Below are 17,901 nucleotides of genomic sequence, written 5' to 3'. Positions count from 1 at the left end.
TATTATTATTACTGTAAGTAGAAGTAGTAGTAACAGTAAAAGTAGTAGTAGTAATAATATTAGTAGGAGTTAGTAGTAGTAGAAATAGGTAATTATAGTATTTTACTTATGTTATTTACATAAGTATAAAGATAACTATTAGAGATGTGACATTTAAATGTTGTTAAAGTTATCAATATTGTTTTATTTTAAAATGTCAAAATGTGTACATATAGTAAATGGAAAGCCATTAATTACTTGAGCCAAATAATGCTGATTGCTTTGAACATAATTGTATTCTTATTAAAAAAAAATAATAAAAAAAATAAAAAAAAAAATAATAATAATAATAATAAATGAAAAAAAAATCCTTCTGTCCAAATCTGGCAAATTATAGATTTAACCATATATGTCTTATTTATTTATTAATATTGACAGGGGTGTGTAATAGCTCAGTTATAATTAGTTTCTATCAAATGGCTGGTCAATTGCTTATGTGCTCCTTCACCCAGTGAACTCCGGGGTCTGCACACACATGACGATCATTCTTTAGGAAAAAACTGCAGATGAGAGATTTACAATTAATTTAAAACAAATAAAGATTTAGATTTATAAAAAATATATACATATATGTTTAATTTAGGTATAAAATAATGATTGATATGGGCAGAAATAATTTTACTTTAAAAGAATACAAACGTACATGATTCCAGGTTTTTGACAGGCAGAATGTGTTTCTTTATACCCAGTAATGAGTCGGGAAGGGATTTCATTCATCCAGAATGTGTGACAGCATAGTCCTGGTCTTTCTCCTTTTGTAGCTAAGAAAGTCATTAAATAATCATTAATGTCTTTGTAAACATTCAATTATTTTATAATAATAAAATTACACACACACATACAGTAAGTTATTAATGCTGGTTATGTTCAGCAATCCTGCAGGATTTTTAGGGAACTCAGCATCATTAGTAGTCTTTGTATTCTCTTAACCACTTCCACTACTTCCACGACCCACTAATGTCTGATCAGCAAACACTTTTTCTTGGCTGGCATATTTTAGGTTTTTATCATAGCATTTAATAATCGGTCAGGTGACAAGATATTAGAGTATTAGAGTATGTATATCTCCAGTGAATCTAAATGCTAATTATGTCAGAGACACCCCCATCTCTGTTCAGTTTCAAGGAAGAGTTTCTTTGAGGCTGGTATGGGTTTGTTAGATTGTAGGAGTTGGAGTTTGTAAAAACCTTCCTATGTTTGCTGCAACACTGACAGTTCTGTAGTTGTCAACTGGAATGGAAAATGGAGATCAGCCTTTCCATGAAGGAAAGCAAATGGTTATGATTATAACTTCTGTTCTGTGAAAAGGGAGGTATGAAGTACAACACATACTGTATGAGGCATCACACCTTCTCATACTTTCAGCTCTGGCTGAAGATACCTTTATTCAGACCACTAGTGGTGATGTACTGTACAGTATGTGAGGTCCTACCTAAACATATAAACCACCATCACCATCAGTACGGTGTCCCTCAGTATAATGTACCTCATTCTTCTACTTCAGGAAACAGAAGTTATAATACAACATATATGTGTGTGACATATATCTACACCCCGCCAATTAGCCGTCAAACTCAGGAACAAGATCTCCATGGCGTGTCAGAATAAGTCATCCCCGTTCTCTATTCGCGGTCCAGGGCCAGGGGCTGAGAGGAGGAGCTGGCGGTTCGGTCGGGGGGCGGGGCTGGTGGTCCTTTCCGCTGCTGCGGGGACCGGGGGGGGTCTTTCTGTCCCTACGGCGGAGGGAAGTGGGTAAATGGGGAGTGTGAGTGTGTATACTGTCTATTTTTGTGTGTCTACATGTGTGAGTGTGTGAATATTTGTTTGTGTGTATGAGGGTGGGAATGTATGTTTGTGTATGTGTGTGCCTGGCTGTCTACGTTTAGGTGTCAGGTCAGGTCCCAGACTCCACCTCTCTCAACATCCCAGGCCCCCCCTGCTCTGCCACCACACCCAGCCGCTGGTGGGTTGTTGGTTTCTCGCTCCGGGGCGGGGCGCTCGGGTGAGCGCTGGCTCACTCGTGGCGGTCGCTGGGCGGGATCTGGCTCTCCTGGCTTGGCTGGGCACCGGCTGGTGGATGGAGGGGGCCCTGGGATCTCTGGACCCAGGGACCGGACTGCCTCGGAGTGGACGACCACCGGCGGAGCCTGCGGTCGTGTCACCACGGCCCCCTGGGGCGTCTGCACTGGGGCTGCTAGATGACCCCCCTCTGGGCTCTAAAGGCTGCCTCTTTCGGGGTGGGGGGGCTGTCCCTGCGGTGGTTCTCCTGAGACTCCTGTGCTCTGGGGGGCCTCTGGATGTCTGGGACCCGTGTCTCCGCCGTATCTGCTCCATGCCTCGCGGGACGGGACTGTGGTTCCCCACACACACTATTAAACATTTACATGGAGGAGCCCTATGAACACAAGCACGCTCACACACACAGGTGTGCACACAAATGTTCACACTGGTGTACAAACAGGTGCTCACACACACACTGTCTTTGCTGTTGCTTCAAAACAAAATGTTTATTTCAAAATATTTTATTATGTGCGCGGCTCAACAGGTTTTGGGATTTGTGGTTTGCCGCGAGTCGTGCAGGTGTTGGTTGTGGCTGCGGTTTCTCTGCTGTTGTGTCTTCTGTTGTTTTTTCTCTTTTTCTTCGGCAGGTGCGGAAGCGAATTCTGACTGTATTCTCTCCCCCCCTCTTTTTTTTTTCTCTTTTTTTTTTTTTTTCCCTTAAATGTTTGTTTGTTTATTTATTTTTATTCTTTTATTATTATTATTATTATTATTATTTATTTTTACTCTCTCTTCTCTTTTTTTGGTCCCCCGGTCTTGTCTGTCATAATATGGGAAACAAACAAACAAAATAAATAAATAAATAAATAAATAAATAAAAAATAAAAATAAAAATAAAAAATAAAAATAAAAAATAAAAAAAAATAAAAATGGCTGTGAATGATGATAGCACAGCTACACATACACTCTGCTATGTGTTATCTGTGATACTGACAGGCCGGGAAAAAAAAAAAAAAAAAAAAGAATAAGTCATCCTACATAAAGATGGTATAATTTATAACGATGTGGAACTGGCTGGTGAACAAATGTCACTCATTAACATCCCTTAAAACAATGATCATGATGTCACAGCCCTGGTTGGCAATGGCACACCCCTGATTCAATAATATAGGGAGACACTCTCCACAATTCAGTGAGAAAATCACTGTTTGGCATCACCTTACATCTCTTAATCAGAGCAGGCAAACATCTGGTCAAATAAACGCATGCTCTCAGTGGGGGATGGTGGGACCTGCCGAGTAGCGCTGGAGGATCGGGGAGAACAGGGTGTGATGGAGGCTGAGAGGTAAGTGAGTGCTGAGCCATTTTTAGCATCAGGGTTTTAAATTTGATGCGGAATAGAATAAAATTCTTTTGAACTATAGTAAATTAAACAGTAGGTTGTAAGCACCTCATTCAAACAGTAAAAATGGTTCATTGTAAATGTTCTTTTAGTTCAACAAATAATAAATTGAATGCAAAACTATATTTAGCTGCTTTATTTATACGACTTATCATGTGTAGGGTTGCAGACGGCTTAGGGCTTATTGGAAAGTACTTAGGGTAAAGGCAAGATACATCCTGCATGGGGTGCCAACTGATTGTAGGGCACAAACACACAATTGCACACTACTTTCAATTTGGAAACATCAATCAAATAGTTTACTTGAGCCAAATAATGTTTAAACGAGACTTTATGATTAACCCTCAAGTTGTTCTGGTCAAATCTGACCGAAGTTTCCTCTCTAAAACAGTGCAGTTAATTTTAAATACATAAAAATCAGTAATACAAAATAAAAATAAAACAAACTAACCTGCACTTTAGCTTTAAAAAAAAAGTAAAAATAAATCCTGACAGATAAGTGTTTCCTTTTATGCACGCAGGCGCTGTGTGTGTTTGTGTGTGTTTGTTTGTGAAGTTAAAGAGGAAAGGCGGAATCAAACACCCCCCTTTCCCTCTTCTCATCTTACACGGTAAATCTTCCTTCTTTCTTATTTAAGTTTCATACACACACACACACATGACTGTTTTATCGGAACAATTAACTAAGAACATCGCTAATAAAACTCGCTTGATGGAATCACTGCTGTAAAGTAAAAATAAAACAAGTTAACCTGCACTTTACCTTTGAAAAGAATAGCGACAGAGCAGTGTTTCCATTAGAGAGAGAAAGAGAGAGAGAGAGAGAGTGTGTGTGTGTGTGTGTGTGTGTGTGTGTATAAAGGCAAGAACGTATGAATCACGTCTGTATTTGTTTTCTGTGAGCTCTGCAAGTTCCGGAGAACTCACTCCCTGGAGATCAGCGCATCGGAGGAACTTCCGCAGTCGGATTATAATAATTATAATAATTATTATTATTATTATTATTATTATTATTATTATTATTATTATTATTTTATTATTATTATTATTATTTTTTTTTTTTATTTTATTTTTTTTTTTACAAAATAATTAAATCATAGCAGTCAGTTTTGACCGGTAAGACAAAAGTTATTTTGTGCCACAGTGTAGAAAATGTAACATGTTTCGGAAAATGTCTTTGGTGAACATTTTAGTGATGATGACATTTAGAGTTTCCTCATGTTTAAATACAGCAAATGATACATTAAAAAGTATAGAAAATAAAAAACAAAAATAGAGGGGGGATTTACAATTTAGGTGTTGAGATTGCATCAAGTTTGCAACATGGCGGTGATCAATTGCATCCATATTATCCTTCACCCAATGATCTTTGGGGTTTGCACACACATGATGACCATTCTTCATGATAAAACTGCAGATGAGAGAAGAATTACATCAGAATAAACCATAATCCAAATTGTATTCTCGACGAAGGCGGTCGCATCTGCTCTCCCTCCCTTATTTCTCCCTGCTTGCTTCTCTGTCTTGTAAATACTATTCAGAGACTCTCTTCGTCTTGCTCTTGAAAATATAAAGGAATATGGATTTGATCAAGTGGTCTCTGAATGCAATTGACACGATCTTCTCGACGAGAAATGTGGGTTCTGGGGAACCTACTTGTCCTGCTGGGACGTTTGCTGCTGGATACACGATGGACGGTTGGGAGAAGTGGCGCATTGTGTGCCTGGCCGCACTGTCTCTGGAGGATGTTGAAGATATCTACCTATTCGGAACTCTGATAACTGGGATTCTGCTGATTGGATTAGGTGGGATACTTGGATATCGAAAAATCTTAAAAGCAGTCAGTCTCAACCCCAAGAGACTGGCTGGCTGGGAAATAGTGGTGACGAGAGCTGTCAGTAATCAGACTGTGGTTCTGGACCGCAAATTGGATAACATCTTGGTGAGACTAGCAGCTATGCAACGTGATTTGGACAGACCTGGAGACCAGTGATGGACATTAAATATCTGTGAAATTGGCAGATATTGATCGAAACCTGGAAAATATGTTTTTCTTTTTCGGCTGCCCCTTTTCTTTCGAGCTACTGCATTTCAAGGCCGTGGCTGGAGACATAACAAACTCCCCGAAGACCAAGATAACGAGACGCTCTGGAATCCTACTCCCCCCCCCTTCAAGGACACCTGGCGCAGACTATTACGGGATGTTACAGGCTTACAAACTGACACGCAAGCACTCACGCACTCACAGAACAGCTACAGATAGACACTTTACCTTCCCCATATCCAACGCCTTCGTGTGCTTATTCCCTTCAGTGTGGGCAGGTGGAATCGGGACCAGCGCTCTTTAGCTGCAGGGACTGGAGCTGTTTGCCTACATTGGACATTTCCTATCCCCTGTACCCTCATCGTTGCAATGTTTATGTCTTGTGATTACATGTTTTTCTGTGCTTGTTGCTGAGGTATTTTTTGTACCCCTGAAAGCACACTGCCCTTTTCGAAGGACAGTCTGGGAGGGGATTTTTTACCCTCGTTATCCTAATGTATCTTATTCCTTATTTTCTATGATGGCGCCGGTTAGGTGGCTAACCTCAAGGCGGTCAACTCTGTGGTCGCACAAAATCATTTCACTGCATATTGTACTCTGTATGATTGTGTATGTGACAAATAAAATTTGAATTTAAAATTTGAATTTGTAAATCTAACACTCTCACTCATCCCAACATTATTGACATTTATAATACATTTCAAATATAAGTCATTTGCTATCAAGTGAGAGTCCTCACTTGCTGCACCTCATGAGACGATATGAGCAAATCACCCCTATCATATTTAGTCCTGCCGGAGTCTCTCCGTCTTTCTTTCTCTCTGATGAACTACACATGTCACTCCTGAGCTGCCAGTGATCCAGACCCCCTCTGCCCTCTGGACTTCAATTCAATTCAATTCAATTTTATTTATATAGCGCTTTTAACAATGGTCATTGTCCCAAAGCAGCTTCACAAAAAAAAAATTAAAGATTTTTTTATTTTATTTTTTTTTTTAGAAAAGAAAAGAAAAGAAAATATTTGGAAGTGTGTATGTGTGAGAAAAATGTGTCTAGATAATAATGAAATGAATGAATGATGAATGAAATGTCTCTGATGAGCAAGCCAAGGGTGACGGCGACAGTGGCAAGGAAAAACTCCCTGAGATGGCAATAGGAAGAAACCTTGAGAGGAACCAGACTCAACAGGGAACCCATCCTCATCTGGGTGATAACAGATAGAAATAACATCAAGTGTGTTGTGCAGGTGAAAGTTCAATATATCAGAAGTTGTGTAGATTCAGTTCAGCAGTAGGTGCAGAGGGCAGATGGGGTCAGATCACTGGAAGCACAGGAGCAGGATGTGTAGCTCCAGCCATCATAAAGCAGAATCTAGCTGGAGCAGGTCCTTCTCAAGATGCCTTAGAAACCTCGCAGGGTTGGCCTTTGTCTACTGAAGCTGGCACAATCTCCAGATGTCTCAGGATGGGTAGAAAAATACAGAAAAGATGGAGAGAATTAGCGTAGTTGCCATTCAGGATAGGTGTACTGGAGTATGAGGTTATGGGATGAGTTACGCGTATGCCAGATTAAAGAGATGCGTCTTGAGCCTACTTTTGAATTGGGAAACCGTGTCTGCTCCCCGAACAGTGTCTGGAAGGCTATTCCAAAGCTTTGGAGCCAAATATGAAAATGCCCTGCCCCCTTTTGTAGATTTTAAAATTCTGGGAATTACCAGAAGTCCGGAGTTTTGTGATCTTAATGGACGTGGTGGATTATAGCGTATCAAAAGACTGGTTAGGTATGAGGGAGCTAAACCATTTAAAGCCTTGTATGTAAGTAGTACTATTTTGTAATTAATTCTAAATTGAACAGCTAGCCAGTGCAGGGACGATAATATTGGGGTTATATGATCATATTTTTTGGATCTAGTGAGAACCCTGGCGGCTGCATTTTGGACTAACTGTAGCTTGTTTATTGAGGATGCAAGACAACCACCTAGTAATGCATTACAATAGTCCAGTCTGGAGGTCATGAATGCATGAACTAGTTTTTCTGCATCAGATACGGATAGGATACTCCTAAGTTTGGCAATATTTCTAAGATGGAAAAAGGCTGTTTTTGTGATATTGGAAATATGATTTTCAAAAGACAAGTTACTGTCTAATATCACGCCCAGGTCTTTTACTGTTGAGCTAGTAGTAACAGTACATCCTTCTAAACGCAGGCTGAATTGTGAAAGCTGTTGTGTGCTGGTTTTTGGGCCGATGAGCAATATCTCTGTCTTATCTGAATTTAGTAAAAGAAAGTTATTGGTCATCCAATCTTTTATGTCCTGGACACACTCTGTTAATCTAGACAACTTGGGTATTTCATCTGGTTTTGTTGAGATGTATAATTGGGTATCATCAGCATAACAATGGAAACTAATCCCATGCCTTCTAATGATGTTTTCCCAGGGGAAGCATGTAAATTGAGAACAGGAGAGGTCCTAAAACTGACCCTTGTGGGACCCCATATTTCACTGGCATTACATCAGACGGTACTCCATTTAGATCTACAAAATGGTATCGATCAGACAGGTATGATCCAAACCATTTTAATGCCTGCCCCTGAATACCTATATGATTTTGTAGGCGGTCTATGAGAATATTATGATCTATGGTGTCGAATGCAGCACTTAGATCAAGTAAGACTAGTATTGAGATGCAGCCTTGGTCTGAAGCTAAAAACAAGTCGTTTGCAATCTTAACTAGTGCAGTTTCTGTACTATGATGGGGCCTGAAACCTGACTGAAATTCTTCTAGGATGTTGTTTTCCTGCAAGAATGTGCATATTTGAGCTGATACTACTTTTTCTAATATTTTTGATATGAACGGAAGGTTTGAAATCGGTCTATAATTTGTTATTTCATTCGCGTCCAAATTAGATTTTTTAAGAAGCGGCTTAATAACTGCCAGCTTCAAAGGTTTAGGGACGTGACCTAGATATAATGAAGAATTAATAATGTTTAGAAGTGGCTCTCCAACTGTAAGCATCACTTCTTTTAAAACTTGTCTGACATGTCCTGGTGCTCTACTTCTGTTTGGAGATCCTGTCTCACGGTGGCCCATGCGTTCTGCTTGGGATGTGTGTGGTGGCTGTGGATGGTTCCACTTGACCCTGAAGATAGTCTTGGACTCTTTTAGATCTTTCTGATGACTTGTGACTACCCAGATAGCACAGGTACATCGCGGAGATGTCTGCTAAAGAACGTATCATCTGGTAAACATCGCGTTCGTTTCTATTCATATTTGATCGTCTGTAGATCGCCAAACAAATGTTTGGCGGGCGTGTGGTAAAGGTAAGCAGGAATTAATTCCCATCTTTCTAAATAGAAATGAAATACTGAACATAAATGTCACCTGCTGTTTAGCGATGTTTAGTCACGTTATTTTGGTTTAAGCTATTTCTTGTATTTTTAATCAAAATACCGACGGTTATATGCGCGTGCTTAATCTGCGGTTCGGTTCTGGTTTCGGTCTGTTCTCATGAGTTGTGAAGCGAGAGGAACAAAGTATAAATATTGTTCATTTGCTAAATTAAGTATCATGAATTTTAATTGAATCTATATCTATATTTTTTTACAGAAGTTTGTAATTGAAAAGTGTCCTGTCTGCATCTGACAAGAGTTTCGTGACCAATCGTCTCTAACGGTCATATTTAAAAGTCATAACGTACAGTTATAAAGTACAAAACGTTTTTGTTGGTATATAATTTTTTTTTCTATAATTAGTACTTATTTGTGGTGTTTTATGTTTTGTACATCTTGTCAAATTGAGACCTCATTTGTAAGTTGCTGCTGATGTAAAACTGTGTTTTTATTGAATATAAAATAAAAATCTCTGTTTTATCCCGTTTGTCTGCTTCCTTCCTTCAGAGAATTCTGTTGACCATAGTTAATTATAATTAACCGAGGGTATTTAATTAAAATAATGGAAGGGGGGTGTTTTTTAATAAAGCGACGTCTATCCGACATGAATCAGACCTTTGGCAGATGTATGAACATCTGATTAACATCGTCTAAAGAGCGGATCAGGGACGTTTTAATTCATTGCTGTCTTAAATACGTAAGCTAAGCATCATTCTAACATCGGGGACGAACAACTCGGTGACATCTGCCAGATGAGCAAACGCCCTCTGCCAGACATCTGCCAGATGAAAAAGACGACGTCGCATAGACGTCTCCGCCACGTGTGTGTGCCATCTGGGTACAGTCACTCAATAGTTTAAGACTAAAACTCTCACGAACAGTTTTGTACCTGAGCCTCCAATAAAGAAAGTGGACTTTATATTAACACTTAACTTAACACTTAACACTTAACGACTGCAGATCAATCCCTGCTATCCGTTATCACCCAAATAAGGATGGGTTTCCTGTTGAGTCTGGTTCCTTCCAAGATTTCTTGTTATTAGCATCTCAGAGAGGTTTTCCCTCAGCACTGTCGCCCTTAGCTTGCTCATCAGAGGCAGTCTTAAAATTATATATATAATATACTGTATATAATTATATATTAATAGTAAGTCATGATTCTGTAAAGCTGCTCTGTGACATTAATCATTGTTGAATCGAATATAAATTAGAATAATATTCTATTAAATGTATATAATATTTAATGTAACCATAAAATAATTAATGACATGGGGGAAACTGTATAGTAATATTGTTAAACATTACATTAACATGATAAAAATAAAATTATTACATAAAATAATATTAAATAATTGGTGGAAACTTACTGGATTCCAGCATTTGAACAGGTAGAATGAGTTATTTTATAAAAATTAATGTCGTCTACATTGATTTCATTCTTCTGGAAAGAGAAACAGCATGGTCCTGGTCTTCCTGAGTCTACAGGGGTAAAACAAAAAAATAATCAGTAATAAACAGGAAATTATTTTATACCAGGTAAGAATTAACCAAGATTGTATGGTTAAAAAATGTGACAAAAAGGGGTAATACGTATAAAGAAGTTTTATTCCTCCTGTCCAAATATACCAAATAGATTAAGTAACTTGAAAGTAACATACTTGGTAATCTGATTAATTTTTATATGTAGTATTTAGTAATGAAAATCACTTGTTAGTGAGACTCATTGGAAAAACAGGCTTCAGGTTGCTAGGGAGCTTAAAGAGTCCCAGGACGCACACACACATATCACCAACATCAGCATTAGATGCATTTCTGACAAGCACCAGTAGATCTTCTGATGTGATCTTCATCAAACATCTCAGCTGTGGCAAATTTGGGTCGGTCCACTGCTGGAAGCTGCTACATATGTGATTGGGGCAGACTGATTTATTCTTGTTTATCAACTCTAAACCAATGGCATTGTGAGCATCTATGTGTACTGTATATGTCAGTGTGTCTGCATTGTGCTAAACTGCTAAAAATTACCTCATAACTACCCCAACCGTTAGCGGACAGTGGGGTTCCTATGCAATTGTGCAGTTTATTTACCACCCTCTGGTGAGTTTAATGATATATATATATATATATATATATATATATATATATATATATATATATATATATATATATATATACAGTCCCGATCAAAAGTTTAAGACCACTTGAAAAATGGCAAAAAATCATATGCATGGTTGGATCTTAACAAGGTTTCAAGTTGAGCTTCAACATGCAACAAGAAAAAATGGGAGTGAGACAAAACATTTTTTAAGCATGCAATTAATTGAAAATAACGATTAAACTGAAACAGGCTGTTTTACAGCTGATCAAAATTTTAGGACCACATGCCTTTAAAAGGCCAAATCTGTGCAAAGATGTGGATTCATCGTCATTTTCTGTTAGGTAGTCACACGTTCTGATGGCAAAGGCAAAAAAAACTCCCCCTTTTTGAACGTGGTCGGGTTGTTGAACTGCATAAGCAGGGTCTCTCACAGCGCGCCATCGCTGCTGAGGTGGGACGCAGTAAGACAGTTAAGAGGGTTAAAATAGTGTCCATGCCGTATGCCTCTTCGTTCATTGAAAGGCATGTGCTCTGGAGGTCAATGAGAGCGTCAAAGTGTGAAGCTGTAAAACTGTCCGCTTTGTTTTTGGTCTGTCTTGGTTTTGTGGTTTACTTCGAGACATCTGGTCTCATGCTTTGTGAATTTTCCTGCAGCTTCGTTTTACTGATGCTCCTTTATGTTCGCGGATCAGATAAGATTATCGGGATGGCAACATGCATGCTGGGAGAGGGGCTCTTTGATCAATTGATTGCTCTCTTTGGGAGCCCTGTTGTAAGCCATAATCAACTCAATTATGACAAATCATCTCTTAAACCATCTTGCTTTGCATGTAATGAGTCTATCTCATATATTAGTTTCACCTTTTAAGTTGCATTACTGAAATAAATGAAATTCTGCACGATACTCAAATTTTTCGAGTTTCACCTATATACATATATAGGGGTTGGACAATGAAACTGAAGCACTGGCCAATTTAGTGTTGGAGATTTCATGGCTAAATTTGACCAGCCTGATGGCCAAACTTCATTGATTGCACATAGCACCAAGAAGGATGAACCACATCCAACAGGAGTAACTGTGGATGCAAGAGAAAGCTGTCTGAAAGGGAGATCCGGGTGCTAACCCGGATTGCATCCAAAAAACAAAACTCCAGCTGCCCAGCCACTGTAGAATTAGATGTACACCTCAACTCTCCTCTTTCCGCCAAAACTGTTCGTCGGTAGCTCCACAAGGTCAATTTACATGACCGGGCTGCTATAGCCAAACCTCGTGCCAGTGCCAAATGCCGGTTTCAATGGTGCCACCAGCAAAAATCTTGGGCTCTGGACAATGTGGAACATGTTTTCTTCTCTGATGAGTCCACCTTCACTGTTTTTCCACATCTGGGAGAGTTACGGTGTGGAGAAGCCCCAGAGAAGTGTACCACCCAGACTATTCCCTTATGCAAAGAAAATATATTTCTCTATATATTAACTGTCAATGTATTGAATGATTTAGTGTTCTGATCTAAATATATTCGCAATATACTGAATAATATGTTGTATTAATATATTACAATATATTTTCATATATTAAGAAATATATTTAAATACTCAATGTATGTTATTTTATATATAACAATATATAAAATAATTAAATTAAATTATATTAAATTTATTAAATATATCTATTTATATTTTTTACACTATGTTTATGGCTAATTTGCTTATGCAAATTATTTAGCCACTTTGGGGTGTTTTGGAGGAGCGAGTCAGGAAGCGTTTTCCTCCACCAGCATTACGTAATCATGTAATGACCTGCAAGAAGAATGGTTTAAAATCCCCCTGGCCATTGTGCAGGACTTGTATCTGTCATTCCTAAGACAAATTGATGCTGTATTGGCCGCTAAAGGAGGCCCTACACCATACTAATGAATTATTGTGGTCTAAAACCAGACATTTCAGTGTCGGAAATAGTAAATCACACTCTGCTTTTACAGCACTGCAGACCACATGCAGAATCATACATTTACCACCACGCAGTATGAAATCAACAAAAAGAAACTGCCTTCATGGAGTTGTGGGCATCATTCGTGGGACACACATTGCCACACATCACACATTTTGTTTTTCCACTGTTTAAAACTACAAAAACCTGTAAACAAACACTATAATACCCACTATGATATGAAGCCTACTTTGCGTTACAAGCTTTCCTTGGCGCAGGCCTATTCCTCATTTAAAGTAAGAATAGGAAGCTTTATAAATAACTTTTATGTCCTACATTGAGGTGGGAATATTTTTGAATATCTTTTGGTTGCTTTCAGCTGCTCAGGTCTAGACTCAGCAACGTTATGTGGTAATAAAATACATTTCAGTACATTTAGGTGTATACATCAGTATATATACACCTGAATGTACTGAATCACCAGGTTATCTATGGAGTTTTTTTTTTCCCTGATTCCCTGAACATTTTTTAGGATAAAAAGAGGGAGCATAAGGAATATTTTTCACGAACTGGACTGGACTGTTTATGAACTGGACACCATACAGTACTGTGCTGTAATCTAAGCTAAAGGAAGTCAAACTAAATAACAGTTGTGCGACCTTTTTTGAACAAGCACTGTATGTGTATATATTATATATAGATTAACTTCATGCACACATAATAGACATAAATAAAATATTTATATATCTTTTATATATCTTTTTATATCTTTAAATAATTATCTTGATTGACAATGTCAATTGTTAAAAGTGCTATAGAAATAAAATGTAATTGGATTTGAATTGAACATAAACAACTTCATTCTTCCCATCCAAATACAGCAAATATTAATATATATTAATTTTATAATTATATTATATTATATTATATTATATTATATTATATTATATTATATTATATTATATTAGTAATAGGAGGATTTAACCGTGTGAGGTCAGGCTTTTAAGAAGACGCTGGTCAATTTTATCCATGATCTTCTTCACCCACTGAACTTCGGGGTCTGCACAGTAATGACGACCATTCCTCGAGGTAAAACTGCATATGAGAGAAGATTTACATCAGAATTAAACTATTATTCAAAGTGTTAACCTAAATATCTGAGTTAAGATACATTTCAAATACTATCCATGTAATTTACACTTATAGTCTATTAATTTATAAAAACCATGACTGATAAGGAACATTTCTTATTTTTTATTGAAAGAAAAACTTACATGATTCCAGGTTTTGTACAGCCACGCTCTGTCTTTCTATAATCAGTAATGGTACGTGAAGAGATTCTAATTCTCATGAATCTGAAACAGCATGTTTCTCGTCCATGTAAACCTGTGTAAAAAATGCATTAATGAATCGTCATGGTTTGTAAAAATAGAAATGATATCTGAGACACATATAAATGTACATATGAATTGAATTACATTAAACTCTGATGTGATTTTTTTTTATTAATAAAATAGTTTTGTGAATGTTGTAACAGAAAAACACTCAGCTTCAGAGCTGTAACAGTAACTGAATTCCTTACACCACCCTGTCACACAGTATTTTAGTCTCTCACACACACACACACACACACACACACACACACACACACACACACACACACACACAGCTGATCACACTGACCTGTGTAAAAAGAATGCTGGGCCATTGTGAAGGACTGAAGGCAGGCAAAAACCAGCAGAACCATCAGGAGAGACTGAGAGGACATGACTGCTGCTGCTGATGGTGATAGTGATGATGATGATGATTATGTGAACAGAGTAATATTAACACATTAGTATCAGCACTTGTACTAAAACTGACAAAAGGAGGACAAGTGTATGGTTTGAATGAGAGGCAGTGAGAAAAAAACTAGAAGATCTCTACCACAGGAAACGGCCAGTACTTCCTCAGCATTGAGGAGGTGCTGATGATCTAAAAGCCAAACCTGACCTCAATAAGGACATGCAGACAAAGTAGGTTTTACAACATGATATTCTGTGTGCATGAGAGCAGAGTGTTTTCTTTCTTTTACTTCGACACACTGCACTATCAATAAACATATTCCATCGTATAGTTCATGTTAATGGTCGTAAAACTGCTGAAGGCTTATAAATACAGAACTGTTCTTCTTCACGGTATCTTTTACAAACATTCCAGACCAGATCTACCCACTCATGTGCCCTCCTGTTTGGTTGTTGGTTTTTTTTGGCTGTCTTCCTCGATAAACTTTGAACATCTCACTGATTTGTGTGTTTCATTGAGGGGTTCCCTGGATCCAGGCGGGACAAAAAGAATACAGACTGAGCACTGAGTGGACAAAAGGGGGTCTACCAAAATTCAAGAAATCCTTACATGGAGATTGTAGAAAATTTGGTGCAGCATGTCGCTGTGTAGGAGAAATCCCAGCTATTAAAAATAAATTTACAGGCAGAATATAACTATGTTTATACGTCTTTGTAATAGAGTCCCGAGAGTCAGAGTTACGTAACTCACAGTGATGAAGAATAACAGCAGCATGTTGTCATAGTGGAATAGTTACAGTGTGTTATACAACTTTATACACAACTACAATCAGAAAGTAAGAACAAGAACTCATCGTCTGACTAACCTGAAAATATTTATATAGCACTTACCGTATCACAGATGAATAAAAACAATGAAGGGAGGAGTCCACCAAAATGCTGCTTGTGTTGGTTGCCTCCTTCTCCGTCCCCTTTCTCTTTTTCCTTTTTCTTCTTCTTTTATGACAATTATCCAAACAGTTTTTAGTGCATTACCACCACCTACTGAACTAAAGATTGAATCCCACCACTTACTGTATTTACTGTGTCTTTACTAAGTCATAAATAATATTAATATTTTACACTCAGACTATATCTATTAAAACCTTGAATGTTATTGATTTATATTCACTTCATATGCTGACTTTATTACACTGGTTTCTTATGAATACGACTACATTATCAATTCTATTCTTCCTAATAGTGGTATATCATGATCAAATATTTTTGTATTAATATAATGTAAAGTTTTTCTAAAGTTACGTAGTAGAAGAGGCGAGTTGCTCGGTCTGTCCGCTGTGCTTCGGTAAGCTTCTCTGGCGCCAGGAGAGACTCAGTCAAACACACACACGTTGTCTGTCAGAAAGGTCTCTGTTTATTAACAGCAAAAGATGGGGTTTATATATGTTTGACCAAACGCCTGTGCCATAGACATATGTTACTACAAAGAACATGAACCATTGTAAATGTCCTGGTGAGATCCTGAAGAATCAAAGGAGAGGAAGATAGAGAGGTGTCCATCCAGAGACAGATCACAAGATGTTGGCTCGAGTTAGGGGGAGAGGGGGAAGGAGACAGAGGGGGAGAGAGAGAGAGGGGGAGAGAGGCATGAAGAGAGAATGGGAAGGTGAGCGTGGGAGCGTTCACACCTTAAGGAGCAGATGCAAGAGGAGATAGGAAGATAGCAACAGGAAAGATTTAACACGTTAATATCAGATCTATGAGGAAGAGAGCAAGAGATTGGAAATTACTCCTTTATATACAAAATAATTCTAACATATAATATCTGATGTTTTCCCAAAGTACACTAAAGAGTGAGCAAAACAGATGGGTGAGAGAGGGAGAGAGAAGTTCACTCACATGTTCAGGAGGCTCCAGTTTCAGTTTCTCCCCAAGTTCTGTCTGGGCTTTGTGGAGGACACTCAAGTTTTTCTACTTGAACTTTAACACACTATGTCTTAATGTAGCTGACTTAGTGAATCCCGCAGGAGTATATGTTGCATAAGGGTTTGGGCTTTTTAGTTCCACTGAATGGAAGCTCTAATGCTATAGTATACAGAGATATTCTGTACAATTATGTAATAACCAAACCTTGTGGGAAAAGTTTAGAGAAAAAAAAATAATCCATATGGTTGAGACAGTCAGGGGTGCACAAAATTTTGGCCATAGCATTACAGATGTGTAAGATCTGATGCATGTAACATCGGTACCACCTCAGTTCGGGGGAAAGAAATCTAGGTCTCCGGATTACTAGCCGTAGCTTTGTCACCCCCTAGTGTGTCTACTTGTGTACTTGTCCCCCTGTATCTGTATTAGCACAAGACCAAGTTCACCTGTGTCTACCCCTGTGTGTCTCTATATATACCAGCCTAGCCCGTAGCCCTTCATCTGTTCACCGTTGTGCACCTGCGTCTTTCGTGTTGTAACCTTGCAAATGCTGATGACTCTGTCCCCTTCCCCCAGGAGTAAAGGTGTCTGCAGGACGGGGTCCGGAGCAGCCGGAATAGTTAAAGACTGTGGAGAGTCACGGCCCGCCTGCAGACCCAGTGAGGGAAGCTGCAACAGATCTGGCTGAACCTTAGTTTGTTTCTTGTTTTTGTTAAGTTTATAAAAGAAAGTGAAATAAATATATTTCAGTTGTAACCCTGCATCTGCGTCTGTCCTATCTCCGACATGACAGATGAACAGACCTACAAAGACACAGCAGGGACACCCCTGCCGGAAGAGGAGACACCCACGCTGGATTATATTGTCTGGCAGCAGGGGCAGATTGACGCCTTGGCACGGGCGGTTTGCGACATGGCACGCGGCGTGGAATGGCTCTCACTCCGATTGAACTAAGCCCCCGCCTCTCGGCCGCGCTCCGCACACTCTCCACCACGCGCCGCCCCCCGGAAAGGTATGCGGGGAATCCCGAGGGATGTTAGCGCGGGATGTAAGCGCCAGCTAGGGCCTGTGTGCTCTACCTGGCCGATTATCTGGAGCTTGCGGACAGAAAGAAAATCAGTTTCATCACCCAGCAGCTCACAGGTCCAGCGGTGGACTGGGCGGCAGCAGTGTGGAGCGCCGGCGGGACCGTGATGGCGGATTATGAGCAGTTCCTCGAAGCCTTTCGCGCGGTGTTTGATCATCCCGACCACGGAAAATCGGGGGAGCAACAACTGCTGAGGCTGAAG

At 39.0% G+C, this 17,901-nt stretch overlaps 1 protein-coding gene across 4 annotated transcripts; it reads right to left on the bottom strand.

The window, feature by feature from the left end:
* Positions 1–329: 329 nt before the first annotated feature.
* Positions 330–15,671, bottom strand: LOC128519295 (uncharacterized). Of its 4 annotated transcripts, none has more exons than XM_053492981.1 (8): positions 15,578–15,671; positions 14,586–14,681; positions 14,177–14,288; positions 13,888–13,997; positions 10,245–10,356; positions 4,732–4,853; positions 683–800; positions 330–539 (listed from the first exon to the last, which is right to left on the bottom strand). In XM_053492981.1, exons 2-8 carry the CDS (start codon positions 14,668–14,670, stop codon positions 464–466), a joined length of 735 nt encoding a protein of 244 aa, XP_053348956.1. In that variant the 5' UTR covers positions 14,671–14,681; positions 15,578–15,671; the 3' UTR covers positions 330–463. The 4 variants fall into 4 exon arrangements, with proteins under 4 accessions (XP_053348956.1, XP_053348963.1, XP_053348972.1 ...); XM_053492988.1 differs by having other exon boundaries at positions 14,586–14,684; positions 15,578–15,653; XM_053492997.1 differs by having other exon boundaries at positions 14,586–14,678; positions 15,578–15,651.
* Between the last annotated feature and the right edge of the window lie 2,230 nt (positions 15,672–17,901).

The sequence above is a fragment of the Clarias gariepinus genome, chromosome 1, assembly GCF_024256425.1.
Source record: "Clarias gariepinus isolate MV-2021 ecotype Netherlands chromosome 1, CGAR_prim_01v2, whole genome shotgun sequence".
Lineage (NCBI taxonomy): Eukaryota > Metazoa > Chordata > Actinopteri > Siluriformes > Clariidae > Clarias > Clarias gariepinus.
The sequence above is the reverse complement of the archived record's forward strand: the minus strand, read 5'-3'. Positions and strand labels throughout refer to the sequence as shown.